This window comes from Gavia stellata, chromosome 12 (assembly GCF_030936135.1).
Source record: "Gavia stellata isolate bGavSte3 chromosome 12, bGavSte3.hap2, whole genome shotgun sequence".
NCBI classification, from domain to species: domain Eukaryota; kingdom Metazoa; phylum Chordata; class Aves; order Gaviiformes; family Gaviidae; genus Gavia; species Gavia stellata.
In genome coordinates this window covers 5,139,221-5,154,634 of record NC_082605.1, presented here as the reverse complement: position 1 = coordinate 5,154,634, position 15,414 = coordinate 5,139,221, and the positions used below count along the sequence as shown (strand labels likewise).

The following is a 15,414-nucleotide window of genomic DNA, read 5'->3' as shown; positions in this document are numbered from 1 at the left end:
GCTTGCAAACCCTCGGCCCAGCGATCCAGCCTGTCCAGATCCCTCTGTAGAGCCATTCTACCCTCAAACAGATCAACGCTCCCACCCACCGCCTCCACAGCTGCCCCACAGCCGCTTGCAGTTTCCTACCCCACCCAGGAAAGGCGCACAGTGCTTCTGAAAGGCAGTTTATTGCCATGGAAAAAGGCCATTTCCGCCGTGACTCCCCAGCTTGCGGACCAGCTGCTTTTTGTTCTGGAGGCAGCACATCACCAAAGCGCTGAGGAGCTCAGGGGAAAGACGTTGGGCCACCTGCGACACTTAGGTGCCGTCCCGAGGCCCTGTGCTGTGCCCCGGCCACCCACCGCGTCTGAGCGGATGGGACGTGTGAGCGTGGGCACGGCTCAACGGTGGCTTCTGGCCCCTCTGCCGGGGAGCCCAGAACCAGAGGCAGTACTGCAGGAGCAGCCGCCCCGGTTACGCGGGTGCCGAGGGCTCGGGCCCCCGCCTGGGCACTTCACAGCCACCCCTGTGAGGCGGCGGCCGTCTCGGAGCGGGTGGCAGGTGGCCGAGCCCGTCCCTGCCCGTATTTGGGGCGCAGGCAGGCCAGCGGTGCTGATGTCACAGCGGGCACTGTGACCCGCGGGGCCAAGCCCACAAAAAGGAGCGCTGGGCTCAGGCCGTGCGCCAGTGCGACCTGGTGAGGTGAGGGGAGGGACGGGGCTTGCGCGGGGCTGCCGAGGGAGGAGGGGGGCCCCACGTCTCGGGGCTCTGGGCCTGTGCTGCAAGCTCACCTGCGCCTCGCTTCTCCTTCAGAGTCAGCAGAGGAGCATCTGGAGGAGACACCCCAGCGCTGCTGGGACAGAGACTCTCCAAACGCTCACTGTTGATGTGTGCCATGTCCGCAAGGATGGAGAGGGCCCCCGCCTCGACGGAGCAGGGTGAGAGCAACGTACCCCTCCCGCAGCCTGGCAGAGGGGTTGTCGGGGCGGTCAGCGTGGGGCCGAGAGCGGTGGCAGGGCGAGGGAGGCAGGAGCTCCCCAACCGCCCCGGGGCAGGGCCCCTCCTTGCCTCAGCAAGCCTGGCCCAGGCTGGGCAGTGGGCGCCTGCTGGGACACCCGGGCCTGCAATGCCCCCTTCCTCTCCAAGGCCTCCGGCCCTGCCCATCAGCCAGCTAGGCAGGGACAGAGCAGGCCCTCGGGGGCAATCCCGCAGGGACGCTGCCCCCGGCCCCGCAGAGGTGCTCATTCCCGCTGCCATTTGCTCTCTCCCCTCCAGCGTGCATGCTGTGTCGCTGGGCAGAGGCTGACCCGGACATCTGTGGGCGCAAACTGGAGAAGGAAGGGCTCTGTGCCCACGTGTTTTGCCTGGTGAGTTTCTCCGGGGCTCCTTCCAGCTTTTCCACAGGCAGTCCCTGCCACACTCGCCTCATCAGCTCCTCCCTCGTCTTTCCTCTTCTGCAGTTTTTCGCCAACGAGCTTTACCAGCAACGGCTCAAGGAATTAGGACTCATGGGATTTCTCCCTGAGGATATTCGACGCACCATCCAGCGGGCAGCGCGGAAGGTGAGGACCCGACAAGAACAGGGAGATTTGTGCCAGGAGAGGGTTGCAGCAGCTTAGCCCAGGCCCCAAGAAAGAAATCCCAGCCCTTCCAACCAGCTCTGGGACAAAAGTCTTGCTCCCAGCAGCTCCACAGAGGCCCCAGCACAGGTGCCTCGGCCGCCAGGCATGTCTGCGGGCTGTGTCCCAGCAGCGGCCGCATCCTGCGCCCTGCCCGGAGGTGTGGGGCTGGCGGTGGAGACCCTGAGGCTGCCACTGATGGGGGCTGCTCTGCCCTTTCCAGGACTGCTTCGTCTGTGGCGAGAATGGGGCCGCCATCACCTGCCACGAGACAGACTGCGACCGCAGCTTCCATCTCCCCTGTGCCGTGGAGGGTGGATGCGTCACCCAATTCCTTCCTCAGTACAGGTACCTCCTCTCCCCTCCTCGCCACCACCGGGGAAGGACCCAGCAGTTCTCACCTCACCCATCCCTTTCCTCTTCCCCCAGGTCCTTCTGCTGGGAGCACCGCCCAGAGCAGGCAGTGGAGGCGGCTCCGGAGGAGAACACCACCTGCCTCATCTGCCTGGACCCTGTGGGGGACAGAAAGTCCTTCGGCACCATGGTGTGCCCAGCGTGCAAACACGCCTGGTTCCACAGGGGCTGCATCCAGGTAGGAGCCCTTCCCTTGGCCCCGGGCCACGGCAGGCGCTCAGCAGCACCAGGGCCTCACTCGTGCTCCTTATGTTTCTCCTGCAGGGACAGGCTGCGCGCGCTGGCATTTCTTGCTTCCAGTGCCCGCTCTGTAGAGATAAGGAAGAGTTTCTCCTGGAAATGCTCACCATGGGGATCCGAATCCCCTTCAGGTTGGTGTCGTCCTGCCTGGCTCACAGGACACGAGGGTGCAAGCGCTGTGCCGTGCCAGGGGCTGCCCCTGCAGTCCTGGCCCTGCGCTGTCCCGTGAGTCTGGGCGTCAGCTTCATGGAGGAGTTGGAAACAGGGCAGGGGGGAAGAGCAGGGACGTCCTGCATCTGCCTGATGCCGGGGCAGCAGGGGCTCATCAAGTTTCCTTTCTCCATCAGGCTGCCATCATGGGAGAACAGCCATGGATATGCAGCACTATATGAGAGGCACGGCCGCTGCGATGCCAGCGAGTGCCTTTGTCCAGGAGGCAGGGAGCAGGCAGAGGAAGAGGGGTAAGTTGCCAAAGCTGCACCCCGGAGCTCTGCACGGGATCTCTGTCTCGCCAAGGGCTCGAAGCGGAAGGACTAAGAACAAGAGCTCTGCCGGACAGTCCTGAGCTGCGGCCACTCTGTCCTCACAGCCATGAACCCGTTTGCTTCCCCAGGCCCTGGCAACTGCTCCTGTGCTGCTCCTGTGCTGCCGAGGGCACCCACAGACGCTGTGCCTACTCGGGGAACAGCACGGCCAGCTGGGAGTGCAACAGCTGTGCTGGCCTGGGCACCGGTAAGAGGCAAAGCACCCGCGTGCCCCTGGGCTGGGGCCAGGGGCCAGGCAAGGCCTGGCGGCGGGTGCCCAGGGTGGGCTTGGAAGAGCCTCTTTGCTCCCGGACGGCCGGGCGCACCGCACTGGCCTATCCTGCCCTGGGCCTGGGGGGCCGTGCCCTTGACCTTCCCGCTTCCCCTTACAGACTCCAGTACCGCCTCGGAGCTCGCCGGCCCCAGCACTGCCAGCCAGTCAGGATCGGGGCCTTCCCACGACTCTCCGGCACCCGAGACCAGCAGCCCCAGCACCAGCAGCCAGGCGGCATCGGGGCAATCTCTCGCATCTGTGGTGCCCGAGATCAGCAGCCCCAGCACCGCCAGCCAGGCGCCATCGGGGTCCTCCTGCGGCTCCCCGCCACTTCAGGACAGCCTCCGCTCCAGCCCCCCTGGGCCCGAGCGGGTGCGAGAATGCTCCCGCTTGCAACGTCGGGCCCAAACACCATACAGCCGGCCCAGCAGACACGGTGGCAGGAGCCGTGCGCCAGCACCGAGTGCTGAGAGCAGCACTCCCAGCCAGGCGGTGCTGGGGCTGTCCCACAGCTCGCTGGTACCAGAGACCAGCAGCCCCAGCACCAGCAGCCACGAAGCGTCGGGGTCCTCCTGCGGCTCCCCAGCACTGGACACCAGCAGCTCCAGCGCCGGTAGCCACGCAGCACTCAGGCCGTCCCATGGCTCCCTGGCACCAGAGACCAGCAGCCCCGGCAGCGCGGCACCAGGGCCATCCCACGGCTCCCCAGTGCTTGAGGGCAGCAGCCGCTCCAGCCCACCTGGGCCCAAGCGGGTGCGAGACCGCTCCCGCTTGCGACGTCGGGCCCAAACTCCCTACAGCTGGCCCAGAAGACGCCCTGAGAGCAGCCGCGCCCCAGCACCAAGCGCTGAGAGCAGGAGCCCCCGCCAGGCTGCGCTGGGGCCGTCCCACGGCTCCCCGGCACCCGACATCGGCAGCCCCAGCACCGCCAGCCAGCTGCCATCGGGGTCCTCTGCCTTCCCAGCGCTCGACAGCGGCAGCTGCTCCAGCCTCCCTGGGCCTGTGCGGACGCGAGACCGCTCCCGCTTGCGGCGTCGGGCCCAAAATCCATACAGCCGTGCGCCGTCTCCGAGTGCTGGCCCTCCTCCCCCTCCACCGGCACAATAAAGTTGGCCGTTAACCTCTGCACTGGGAGATTCCACGCTCATTTGTCGGCTTCCTCCTCCTCTCCCTTTCCCGAGGGGCAGCGTTAGGGGCAGGGCCCGGAGGGTTGTCCTCTCCCCGGGGCTTGGCAGCACCTTCCCTAGACCTCCCTCCTTGCGGGCTGGCCTTGGCCGGCTGCCCAGCGCCATGGCTGCGTGCTTCGGGCCTCGCTGGCCCCGCAGCCTGCTCAGTTTCCCCGCGGGAAGTTCACACCCACCCCCGGGACCGGGGCTGGCCGCCTGGCTCCCGGCAATGTGGGCCGCGCCCGCCCACCCGGCATGGCCCTCGCGGCTCACCCCCCCAAAATCACACGCCCCGGCCCCAGCGACTTTTGACACGCTTCAACTCCGTTGCGTTCTGGACAAGGCTACACCCCATTTCCTAGCCTCCTTGCCTAGGGTAGTGAGAATTGTGGCAAAGTGGCAAAGCTGCTTTTCTTTAAAAGTTCCCTTCAGTGTCACGTCTGTATTGGCGACATGAAGATCTCTGCAGGTTGTGTTTCTACAGGAGCCAAAGGGCATCGCCCGTTCCCCAGGGCCGGGTCCTGTTCCCCAACAGGATTGCTGCTGGACCAGCTGAAGGCTTCCTTCTGGCAGTATAAGCCAAGAAATCCTTTTTTCACAGACATTGCAAACACCTGGTAAGGAATTTCCTCCACAGAGTTCAGGAGGGTCAGAGCGGTACCTGCTACTGAGGCCTTGAGTCCCCTCGTACGCCCTTGAGAGCAAGAACATCCCATACGCTCTACGGAAGGGTAACGGGAGGCCTGGGAAATGTCAGTCATCCGAAAGGATTTCCCTCCTGTTGGAGACCAGCAAGTACCTTTCCAGTGCAGGAAGGAGAAAAGATTCGCTTGCAGAGTGACTGCTGAAGGGCTCTGTGGCGTTGGCGGAGAGCTAGAAGGCTGAAGCATAGAATCCCGGTGAGCAAAGCGCGAAGGAAATCCCGTGGGGTGGCCGTGCAGATTTGAACAACCCTCTGCTCGTCAGGCAAACTACAGGTGGTCTTAAGGTGTGTGCCTTCCTGACAGGCCTTAATGCAGCATGAAAGGGGATTCGTTACATGAGGCAGCAGCTGTCCTCTCTGAGGAAGGCAGGGGAACCTGGGAGACCTGATGGGCTTTTCTGCCAGCAAAGAGGCAATGAGGAAGGAAAGGAGGTCTCGAGGGTCCCAAAGAGAACTCGGTGGCAGCACTTTGTCCTTCTGTTCTTGACTGCTGTGATTGGGAAGACGTGAGGTCTAGACACGGCCAGAACAGGCAGGGCTCTTCAGGGGGAGTGCGACGTGAGCTCCCAGGCACTCCCGAGCACCGGAGCTCGAATGGAGCTGGCCCAAGAGCTGTGGTCACGCACGGCCTCGCTCTGAACGGAGGTGCTTGTTGCCTGGCACCGGCCACCTCTGTGGGCACCTCGCTAACGGAGCTCTGGAACGCCCTGGCGTCGAAAGGAAGGCCGAGCGAAACCTCAGAAAGCCTGCTGAGAAGGAAACCCTGAGCAGCAGAGTTTGGCTTGCAAGGTGGCTGGTAGAAGAGGATGGCTGAGGACACTCTGAAAGCAGGAGCTGAAGGAGGCAGCCTGGGCAGCCTCTAGGCACTCTCAGCAGTGTCGGCCAGCTAGTATTGTGGAAGGGCTTCTGGGGCTTTCAGGTTTCTCTCAGTCCTGAATTGCGTTTCAGACCTGGATTCTCCAATGCTGGATTTCGCATTCCTCTTTTCCTACTCCGGTGGCGCCTGAGACACTGTCTGGCTTTTGTCCTGGTGTCGCAGGTGAATTATTCAGAGCAGTCCTCGTTGTGGGGTTAACTAGAAGGCTTTTATTAATGATCAAGCGGTGATCAAATGGTAAGTAATCGATGATGGAATGACAATCAAATGGTAATCAAATGGTGATTAAGCAATAATTGAATGGCAATTAGAATCATAGGGTCATTCAGGTTGGAAAAGACCCTTAAAAGCATCGAGTCCAACCGTTAACCTAACCCTGCCAAGTCCACCACCAAACCATGTCCCTAAGCGCCCCATCTGCATGTCTTTTAAATACCTCCAGGGAAGGTGACTCAACCACTTCCCTGGGCAGCCTGTTGCTGAAACGCTTGCAAACCCTCGGCCCAGCGATCCAGCCTGTCCAGATCCCTCTGTAGAGCCATTCTACCCTCAAACAGATCAACGCTCCCACCCACCGCCTCCACAGCTGCCCCACAGCCGCTTGCAGTTTCCTACCCCACCCAGGAAAGGCGCACAGTGCTTCTGAAAGGCAGTTTATTGCCATGGAAAAAGGCCATTTCCGCCGTGACTCCCCAGCTTGCGGACCAGCTGCTTTTTGTTCTGGAGGCAGCACATCACCAAAGCGCTGAGGAGCTCAGGGGAAAGACGTTGGGCCACCTGCGACACTTAGGTGCCGTCCCGAGGCCCTGTGCTGTGCCCCGGCCACCCACCGCGTCTGAGCGGATGGGACGTGTGAGCGTGGGCACGGCTCAACGGTGGCTTCTGGCCCCTCTGCCGGGGAGCCCAGAACCAGAGGCAGTACTGCAGGAGCAGCCGCCCCGGTTACGCAGGTGCCGAGGGCTCGGGCCCCCGCCTGGGCACTTCACAGCCACCCCTGTGAGGCGGCGGCCGTCTCGGAGCGGGTGGCAGGTGGCCGAGCCCGTCCCTGCCCGTATTTGGGGCGCAGGCAGGCCAGCGGTGCTGATGTCACAGCGGGCACTGTGACCCGCGGGGCCAAGCCCACAAAAAGGAGCGCTGGGCTCAGGCCGTGCGCCAGTGCGACCTGGTGAGGTGAGGGGAGGGACGGGGCTTGCGCGGGGCTGCCGAGGGAGCAGGGGGGCCCCACGTCTCGGGGCTCTGGGCCTGTGCTGCAAGCTCACCTGCGCCTCGCTTCTCCTTCAGAGTCAGCAGAGGAGCATCTGGAGGAGACACCCCAGCGCTGCTGGGACAGAGACTCTCCAAACGCTCACTGTTGATGTGTGCCATGTCCGCAAGGATGGAGAGGGCCCCCGCCTCGACGGAGCAGGGTGAGAGCAACGTACCCCTCCCGCAGCCTGGCAGAGGGGTTGTCGGGGCGGTCAGCGTGGGGCCGAGAGCGGTGGCAGGGCGAGGGAGGCAGGAGCTCCCCAACCGCCCCGGGCCAGGGCCCCTCCTTGCCTCAGCAAGCCCGGCCCAGGCTGGGCAGTGGGCGCCTGCTGGGACACCCGGGCCTGCAATGCCCCCTTCCTCTCCAAGGCCTCCGGCCCTGCCCATCAGCCAGCTAGGCAGGGACAGAGCAGGCCCTCGGGGGCAATCCCGCAGGGACGCTGCCCCCGGCCCCGCAGAGGTGCTCATTCCCGCTGCCATTTGCTCTCTCCCCTCCAGCGTGCATGCTGTGTCGCCGGGCAGAGGCTGACCCGGACATCTGTGGGCGCAAACTGGAGAAGGAAGGGCTCTGTGCCCACGTGTTTTGCCTGGTGAGTTTCTCCGGGGCTCCTTCCAGCTTTTCCACAGGCAGTCCCTGCCACACTCGCCTCATCAGCTCCTCCCTCGTCTTTCCTCTTCTGCAGTTTTTCGCCAACGAGCTTTACCAGCAACGGCTCAAGGAATTAGGACTCATGGGATTTCTCCCTGAGGATATTCGACGCACCATCCAGCGGGCAGCGCGGAAGGTGAGGACCCGACAAGAACAGGGAGATTTGTGCCAGGAGAGGGTTGCAGCAGCTTAGCCCAGGCCCCAAGAAAGAAATCCCAGCCCTTCCAACCAGCTCTGGGACAAAAGTCTTGCTCCCAGCAGCTCCACAGAGGCCCCAGCACAGGTGCCTCGGCCGCCAGGCATGTCTGCGGGCTGTGTCCCAGCAGCGGCCGCATCCTGCGCCCTGCCCGGAGGTGTGGGGCTGGCGGTGGAGACCCTGAGGCTGCCGCTGATGGGGGCTGCTCTGCCCTTTCCAGGACTGCTTCGTCTGTGGCGAGAATGGGGCCGCCATCACCTGCCACGAGACAGACTGCGACCGCAGCTTCCATCTCCCCTGTGCCGTGGAGGGTGGATGCGTCACCCAATTCCTTCCTCAGTACAGGTACCTCCTCTCCCCTCCTCGCCACCACCGGGGAAGGACCCAGCAGTTCTCACCTCACCCATCCCTTTCCTCTTCCCCCAGGTCCTTCTGCTGGGAGCACCGCCCAGAGCAGGCAGTGGAGGCGGCTCCGGAGGAGAACACCACCTGCCTCATCTGCCTGGACCCTGTGGGGGACAGAAAGTCCTTCGCACCATGGTGTGCCCAGCGTGCAAACACGCTGGTTCCACAGGGGCTGCATCCAGGTAGGAGCCCTTCCCTTGGCCCCGGGCCACGGCAGGCGCTCAGCAGCACCAGGGCCTCACTCGTGCTCCTTATGTTTCTCCTGCAGGGACAGGCTGCGCGCGCTGGCATTTCTTGCTTCCAGTGCCCGCTCTGTAGAGATAAGGAAGAGTTTCTCCTGGAAATGCTCACCATGGGGATCCGAATCCCCTTCAGGTTGGTGTCGTCCTGCCTGGCTCACAGGACACGAGGGTGCAAGCGCTGTGCCGTGCCAGGGGCTGCCCCTGCAGTCCTGGCCCTGCGCTGTCCCGTGAGTCTGGGCGTCAGCTTCATGGAGGAGTTGGAAACAGGGCAGGGGGGAAGAGCAGGGACGTCTGCATCTGCCTGATGCCGGGGCAGCAGGGCTCATCAAGTTTCCTTTCTCCATCAGGCTGCCATCATGGGAGAACAGCCATGGATATGCAGCACTATATGAGAGCACGGCCGCTGCGATGCCAGCGAGTGCTTTGTCCAGGAGGCAGGGAGCAGGAAGAGGAAGAGGGGTAAGTTGCCAAAGCTGCACCCCGGAGCTCTGCACGGGATCTCTGTCTCGCCAAGGGCTCGAAGCGGAAGGACTAAGAACAAGAGCTCTGCCGGACAGTCCTGAGCTGCGGCCACTCTGTCCTCACAGCCATGAACCCGTTTGCTTCCCCAGGCCCTGGCAACTGCTCCTGTGCTGCTCCTGTGCTGCCGAGGGCACCCACAGACGCTGTGCCTACTCGGGGAACAGCACGGCCAGCTGGGAGTGCAACAGCTGTGCTGGCCTGGGCACCGGTAAGAGGCAAAGCACCCGCGTGCCCCTGGGCTGGGGCCAGGGGCCAGGCAAGGCCTGGCGGCGGGTGCCCAGGGTGGGCTTGGAAGAGCCTCTTTGCTCCCGGACGGCCGGGCGCACCGCACTGGCCTATCCTGCCCTGGGCCTGGGGGGCCGTGCCCTTGACCTTCCCGCTTCCCCTTACAGACTCCAGTACCGCCTCGGAGCTCGCCGCCCCAGCACTGCCAGCCAGTCAGGATCGGGGCCTTCCCACGACTCTCCGGCACCCGAGACCAGCAGCCCCAGCACCAGCAGCCAGGCGGCATCGGGGCAATCTCTCGCATCTGTGGTGCCCGAGATCAGCAGCCCCAGCACCGCCAGCCAGGCGCCATCGGGGTCCTCCTGCGGCTCCCCGCCACTTCAGGACAGCCTCCGCTCCAGCCCCCTGGGCCCGAGCGGGTGCGAGAATGCTCCCGCTTGCAACGTCGGGCCCAAACACCATACAGCCGGCCCAGCAGACACGGTGGCAGGAGCCGTGCGCCAGCACCGAGTGCTGAGAGCAGCACTCCCAGCCAGGCGGTGCTGGGGCTGTCCCACAGCTCGCTGGTACCAGAGACCAGCAGCCCCAGCACCAGCAGCCACGAAGCGTCGGGGTCCTCCTGCGGCTCCCCAGCACTGGACACCAGCAGCTCCAGCGCCGGTAGCCACGCAGCACTCAGGCCGTCCCATGGCTCCCTGGCACCAGAGACCAGCAGCCCCGGCAGCGCGGCACAGGGCCATCCCACGGCTCCCCAGTGCTTGAGGGCAGCAGCCGCTCCAGCCCACCTGGGCCCAAGCGGGTGCGAGACCGCTCCCGCTTGCGACGTCGGGCCCAAACTCCCTACAGCTGGCCCAGAAGACGCCCTGAGAGCAGCCGCGCCCCAGCACCAAGCGCTGAGAGCAGGAGCCCCCGCCAGGCTGCGCTGGGCCGTCCACGGCTCCCCGGCACCCGACATCGGCAGCCCCAGCACCGCCAGCCAGCTGCCATCGGGGTCCTCTGCCTTCCCAGCGCTCGACAGCGGCAGCTGCTCCAGCCTCCCTGGGCCTGTGCGGACGCGAGACCGCTCCCGCTTGCGGCGTCGGGCCCAAATCCATACAGCCGTGCGCCGTCTCCGAGTGCTGGCCCTCCTCCCCCTCCACCGGCACAATAAAGTTGGCCGTTAACCTCTGCACTGGGAGATTCCACGCTCATTTGTCGGCTTCCTCCTCCTCTCCCTTTCCGAGGGGCAGCGTTAGGGGCAGGGCCCGGAGGGTTGTCCTCTCCCGGGGCTTGGCAGCACCTTCCCTAGACCTCCCTCCTTGCGGGCTGGCCTTGGCGGCTGCCCAGCGCCATGGCCGCGTGCTTCGGGCCTCGATGGCCCCGCAGCCTGCTCAGTTTCCCCGCGGGAAGTTCACACCCACCCCCGGGACCGGGGCTGGCCGCCTGGCTCCCGGCAATGTGGGCCGCGCCCGCCCACCCGGCATGGCCCTCGCGGCTCACCCCCCCAAAATCACACGCCCCGGCCCAGCGACTTTTGACACGCTTCAACTCCGTTGCGTTCTGGACAAGGCTACACCCCATTTCCTAGCCTCCTTGCCTAGGGTAGTGAGAATTGTGGCAAAGTGGCAAAGCTGCTTTTCTTTAAAAGTTCCCTTCAGTGTCACGTCTGTATTGGCGACATGAAGATCTCTGCAGGTTGTGTTTCTACAGGAGCCAAAGGGCATCGCCCGTTCCCCAGGGCCGGGTCCTGTTCCCCAACAGGATTGCTGCTGGACCAGCTGAAGGCTTCCTTCTGGCAGTATAAGCCAAGAAATCCTTTTTTTCACAGACATTGCAAACACCTGGTAAGGAATTTCCTCCACAGAGTTCAGGAGGGTCAGAGCGGTACCTGCTACTGAGGCCTTGAGTCCCCTCGTACGCCCTTGAGAGCAAGAACATCCCATACGCTCTACGGAAGGGTAACGGAGGCCTGGGAAATGTCAGTCATCCGAAAGGATTTCCCTCCTGTTGGAGACCAGCAAGTACCTTTCCAGTGCAGGAAGGAGAAAAGATTCGCTTGCAGAGTGACTGCTGAAGGGCTCTGTGGCGTTGGCGGAGAGCTAGAAGGCTGAAGCATAGAATCCCGGTGAGCAAAGCGCGACGGAAATCCAAGCGCGAAGGAAATCCCGTGGGGTGGCCGTGCAGATTTGAACAACCCTCTGCTCGTCAGGCAAACTACAGGTGGTCTTAAGGTGTGTGCCTTCCTGACAGGCCTTAATGCAGCATGAAAGGGGATTCGTTACATGAGGCAGCAGCTGTCCTCTCTGAGGAAGGCAGGGGAACCTGGGAGACCTGATGGGCTTTTCTGCCAGCAAAGAGGCAATGAGGAAGGAAAGGAGGTCTCGAGGGTCCCAAAGAGAACTCGGTGGCAGCACTTTGTCCTTCTGTTCTTGACTGCTGTGATTGGGAAGACGTGAGGTCTAGACACGGCCAGAACAGGCAGGGCTCTTCAGGGGGAGTGCGACGTGAGCTCCCAGGCACTCCCGAGCACCGGAGCTCGAATGGAGCTGGCCCAAGAGCTGTGGTCACGCACGGCCTCGCTCTGAACGGAGGTGCTTGTTGCCTGGCACCGGCCACCTCTGTGGGCACCTCGCTAACGGAGCTCTGGAACGCCCTGGCGTCGAAAGGAAGGCCGAGCGAAACCTCAGAAAGCCTGCTGAGAAGGAAACCCTGAGCAGCAGAGTTTGGCTTGCAAGGTGGCTGGTAGAAGAGGATGGCTGAGGACACTCTGAAAGCAGGAGCTGAAGGAGGCAGCCTGGGCAGCCTCTAGGCACTCTCAGCAGTGTCGGCCAGCTAGTATTGTGGAAGGGCTTCTGGGGCTTTCAGGTTTCTCTCAGTCCTGAATTGCGTTTCAGACCTGGATTCTCCAATGCTGGATTTCGCATTCCTCTTTTCCTACTCCGGTGGCGCCTGAGACACTGTCTGGCTTTTGTCCTGGTGTCGCAGGTGAATTATTCAGAGCAGTCCTCGTTGTGGGGTTAACTAGAAGGCTTTTATTAATGATCAAGCGGTGATCAAATGGTAAGTAATCAATGATGGAATGACAATCAAATGGTAATCAAATGGCGATTAAGCAATAATTGAATGGCAATTAGAATCATAGGGTCATTCAGGTTGGAAAAGACCCTTAAGATCATCGAGTCCAACCGTTAACCTAACCCTGCCAAGTCCACCACCAAACCATGTCCCTAAGCGCCCCGTCTGCATGTCTTTTAAATACCTCCAGGGAAGGTGACTCAACCACTTCCCTGGGCAGCCTGTTGCTGAAACGCTTGCAAACCCTCGGCCCAGCGATCCAGCCTGTCCAGATCCCTCTGTAGAGCCATTCTACCCTCAAACAGATCAACGCTCCCACCCACCGCCTCCACAGCTGCCCCACAGCCGCTTGCAGTTTCCTACCCCACCCAGGAAAGGCGCACAGTGCTTCTGAAAGGCAGTTTATTGCCATGGAAAAAGGCCATTTCCGCCGTGACTCCCCAGCTTGCGGACCAGCTGCTTTTTGTTCTGGAGGCAGCACATCACCAAAGCACTGAGGAGCTCAGGGGAAAGACGTTGGGCCACCTGCGACACTTAGGTGCCGTCCCGAGGCCCTGTGCTGTGCCCCGGCCACCCACCGCGTCTGAGCGGATGGGACGTGTGAGCGTGGGCACGGCTCAACGGTGGCTTCTGGCCCCTCTGCCGGGGAGCCCAGAACCAGAGGCAGTACTGCAGGAGCAGCCGCCCCGGTTACGCGGGTGCCGAGGGCTCGGGCCCCCGCCTGGGCACTTCACAGCCACCCCTGTGAGGCGGCGGCCGTCTCGGAGCGGGTGGCAGGTGGCCGAGCCCGTCCCTGCCCGTATTTGGGGCGCAGGCAGGCCAGCGGTGCTGATGTCACAGCGGGCACTGTGACCCGCGGGGCCAAGCCCACAAAAAGGAGCGCTGGGCTCAGGCCGTGCGCCAGTGCGACCTGGTGAGGTGAGGGGAGGGACGGGGCTTGCGCGGGGCTGCCGAGGGAGCAGGGGGGCCCCATGTCTCGGGGCTCTGGGCCTGTGCTGCAAGCTCACCTGCGCCTCGCTTCTCCTTCAGAGTCAGCAGAGGAGCATCTGGAGGAGACACCCCAGCGCTGCTGGGACAGAGACTCTCCAAACGCTCACTGTTGATGTGTGCCATGTCCGCAAGGATGGAGAGGGCCCCCGCCTCGACGGAGCAGGGTGAGAGCAACGTACCCCTCCCGCAGCCTGGCAGAGGGGTTGTCGGGGCGGTCAGCGTGGGGCCGAGAGCGGTGGCAGGGCGAGGGAGGCAGGAGCTCCCCAAGCGCCCCGGGGCAGGGCCCCTCCTTGCCTCAGCAAGCCCGGCCCAGGCTGGGCAGTGGGCGCCTGCTGGGACACCCGGGCCTGCAATGCCCCCTTCCTCTCCAAGGCCTCCGGCCCTGCCCATCAGCCAGCTAGGCAGGGACAGAGCAGGCCCTCGGGGGCAATCCCGCAGGGACGCTGCCCCCGGCCCCGCAGAGGTGCTCATTCCCGCTGCCATTTGCTCTCTCCCCTCCAGCGTGCATGCTGTGTCGCCGGGCAGAGGCTGACCCGGACATCTGTGGGCGCAAACTGGAGAAGGAAGGGCTCTGTGCCCACGTGTTTTGCCTGGTGAGTTTCTCCGGGGCTCCTTCCAGCTTTTCCACAGGCAGTCCCTGCCACACTCGCCTCATCAGCTCCTCCCTCGTCTTTCCTCTTCTGCAGTTTTTCGCCAACGAGCTTTACCAGCAACGGCTCAAGGAATTAGGACTCATGGGATTTCTCCCTGAGGATATTCGACGCACCATCCAGCGGGCAGCGCGGAAGGTGAGGACCCGACAAGAACAGGGAGATTTGTGCCAGGAGAGGGTTGCAGCAGCTTAGCCCAGGCCCCAAGAAAGAAATCCCAGCCCTTCCAACCAGCTCTGGGACAAAAGTCTTGCTCCCAGCAGCTCCACAGAGGCCCCAGCACAGGTGCCTCGGCCGCCAGGCATGTCTGCGGGCTGTGTCCCAGCAGCGGCCGCATCCTGCGCCCTGCCCGGAGGTGTGGGGCTGGCGGTGGAGACCCTGAGGCTGCCACTGATGGGGGCTGCTCTGCCCTTTCCAGGACTGCTTCGTCTGTGGCGAGAATGGGGCCGCCATCACCTGCCATGAGACAGACTGCGACCGCAGCTTCCATCTCCCCTGTGCCGTGGAGGGTGGATGCGTCACCCAATTCCTTCCTCAGTACAGGTACCTCCTCTCCCCTCCTCGCCACCACCGGGGAAGGACCCAGCAGTTCTCACCTCACCCATCCCTTTCCTCTTCCCCCAGGTCCTTCTGCTGGGAGCACCGCCCAGAGCAGGCAGTGGAGGCGGCTCCGGAGGAGAACACCACCTGCCTCATCTGCCTGGACCCTGTGGGGGACAGAAAGTCCTTCGGCACCATGGTGTGCCCAGCGTGCAAACACGCCTGGTTCCACAGGGGCTGCATCCAGGTAGGAGCCCTTCCCTTGGCCCCGGGCCACGGCAGGCGCTCAGCAGCACCAGGGCCTCACTCGTGCTCCTTATGTTTCTCCTGCAGGGACAGGCTGCGCGCGCTGGCATTTCTTGCTTCCAGTGCCCGCTCTGTAGAGATAAGGAAGAGTTTCTCCTGGAAATGCTCACCATGGGGATCCGAATCCCCTTCAGGTTGGTGTCGTCCTGCCTGGCTCACAGGACACGAGGGTGCAAGCGCTGTGCCGTGCCAGGGGCTGCCCCTGCAGTCCTGGCCCTGCGCTGTCCCGTGAGTCTGGGCGTCAGCTTCATGGAGGAGTTGGAAACAGGGCAGGGGGGAAGAGCAGGGACGTCCTGCATCTGCCTGATGCCGGGGCAGCAGGGGCTCATCAAGTTTCCTTTCTCCATCAGGCTGCCATCATGGGAGAACAGCCATGGATATGCAGCACTATATGAGAGGCACGGCCGCTGCGATGCCAGCGAGTGCCTTTGTCCAGGAGGCAGGGAGCAGGCAGAGGAAGAGGGGTAAGTTGCCAAAGCTGCACCCCGGAGCTCTGCACGGGATCTCTGTCTCGCCAAGGGCTCGAAGCGGAAGGACTAAGAACAAGAGCTCTGCCGGACAGTCCTGAGCTGCGGCCACTCTGTCCTCACA

General features: G+C 63.4%; 1 protein-coding gene across 1 annotated transcript; it reads left to right on the top strand.

The window, feature by feature from the left end:
* The first annotated feature begins 889 nt into the window (after positions 1 to 889).
* LOC132317909 (PHD finger protein 7-like) lies at positions 890 to 5,929 on the top strand. Its single transcript, XM_059823422.1, is given in 10 exon segments — positions 890 to 920; positions 1,258 to 1,349; positions 1,443 to 1,544; positions 1,825 to 1,949; positions 2,031 to 2,248; positions 2,251 to 2,386; positions 2,603 to 2,716; positions 2,869 to 2,987; positions 3,172 to 3,984; positions 5,871 to 5,929. Coding segments are annotated over 10 exon segments (1,809 nt in total).
* Positions 5,930 to 15,414: the final 9,485 nt, after the last annotated feature.